Source organism: Sphaeroforma arctica (genome assembly GCF_001186125.1).
Source record: "Sphaeroforma arctica JP610 unplaced genomic scaffold supercont1.6056, whole genome shotgun sequence".
In the NCBI taxonomy this organism is placed as follows: domain Eukaryota; class Ichthyosporea; order Ichthyophonida; genus Sphaeroforma; species Sphaeroforma arctica.
In genome coordinates this window covers 1-1,767 of record NW_014034502.1, presented here as the reverse complement: position 1 = coordinate 1,767, position 1,767 = coordinate 1, and the positions used below count along the sequence as shown (strand labels likewise).

The following is a 1,767-nucleotide window of genomic DNA, read 5'->3' as shown; positions in this document are numbered from 1 at the left end:
TATATATCACATCACACAATATATATATATATATATATATATATATATATATATATATATATATATATATATATATATATATATATATATATATATATATATATATATATATATGTATATATATGTATATATATATATATATATATATATGTATATATATATATATATATATATATATATATACACTATATATATTCGTACACCAGAAAGAATATTCGAATTACCTCAAAGTTATTTGTGCGCTCAGCCCGTTCTCTGAGGAAAATCTCCACGAAGTTCGCGAAATCGTCTGAAGGTGGGAAGCATTGTACACACGCCTGCATGAATTGCCAGCCTTTATACTTGCTATCCCTGTGTATGGATAGTAGTGAGTTGTTACGAATTAAACAGACGAGGGACTACAGACAGAACGTTTTATCGCCTATACCGGTACACGCCTATACCGGTACACGCCTACTGTTTGCTACGAACATATGATAAGGGAAATAAAACGTGCCATTTTCGGCACTGATTTTTGCACATACTCTCACGCCTGACAGCACCTGTCCATCCTACACACACACTCGTAAGGGCACACACACACACACACACACACACACACACACACAACTTGTAATGGCTTATATTTCTCCACTTACTGGTCATAGTTCTTGATAAGCTGCTTGATCACTTGGCAGTATACTTCGTCTCGCAGGCCAACATTGTTCATCGCTCCATCGATGATCAACTGACCGTCACGCATCACCTCTTCGCGCGGTCTGTCAGACATAAACCGCAGCAGCCGTTTGAAGTTGCCCACTGCTATCTTCTCGAGTTTGGGCTCAAGCCTGAGTAGTGATGTAGGTATGGGCCCCTGTGCCAGAATAAACCAGTGATAAGTTTGAATGTATGTGTGTGTACATATATATTGGAAGGGATTCAATATGAATTTCTGTGCATGACTCAGGTATGAGACTCTGTGCCAGAACAAACAAGTGGCGAGTTTGGATATGTATGCGTGTATGTATAGGTAAGTGAGGGTTTCAGTAGGTATGTTTGTGTATGAGTCTGTGTGTGTACTCGCGACGATACACTCACGGCCATCGGTCCGAGAGCGGTATCAAGCCTGGAGTAGTGAGATAGGTACGAGACACTGTGCCAAAACAAACAAGGCATGTTTGAATATGTACACCTGAACTTGCTCGAGTACGTTTAATAAACTCTGCTTGTTTGAGTATGCACATAGGAACATGATCGAGTACGTTTAATAACCTCGACGTAGCAAGTTCTGGCCACCGCCCAGCATCCGCCTGTACACTACCACACGCTATACCCAACATAAACCCTAGAACCTTAAACTCTACACCCCAAGCCTACACAGGAAAGCAAGCACAATAGATCAGATATGGTTGTCCACTCCAGTGTCACGAGCACTAAGCATGTTCAATACATACAAGTGTAATCACACACCTTCTGATACTCGAGCATGCCCCTTTGCAAGTCCTCCTTCTTGCCACTGCCTACCATCCGTCCATACGCCTTTGCGAATTCTTTTGGCGATCGCACAAACCCGTACTCACATAGTTGGAACATCTGGGTTCCGAACATCTCGTAGAATTTATCCTTGATCTCTATGGTGACTGCAGCGAGGGAAAAGGAGGGTCAGTTCTTGTTGCGGATACGATTCAGATGTCATGTAAATATGCTGTACAAGTATAAATCCATAGTTAAACAAATATCAAATTTATAATTTATATATGCACAAACACACACACACACACACACATA

The 1,767-nt window shown here is 40.5% G+C and overlaps 1 protein-coding gene across 1 annotated transcript; it reads right to left on the bottom strand.

Annotated features, from left to right (window-relative positions):
* Positions 1 to 638: 638 nt before the first annotated feature.
* Positions 639 to 1,628, bottom strand: SARC_15400 (hypothetical protein; the record flags this gene model as incomplete). Its single annotated transcript, XM_014290479.1, has 2 exons — positions 1,450 to 1,628; positions 639 to 853 (listed from the first exon to the last, which is right to left on the bottom strand). Coding segments are annotated over exons 1-2 (353 nt in total), but the record flags the coding sequence as incomplete, so codon positions are not given.
* Positions 1,629 to 1,767: the final 139 nt, after the last annotated feature.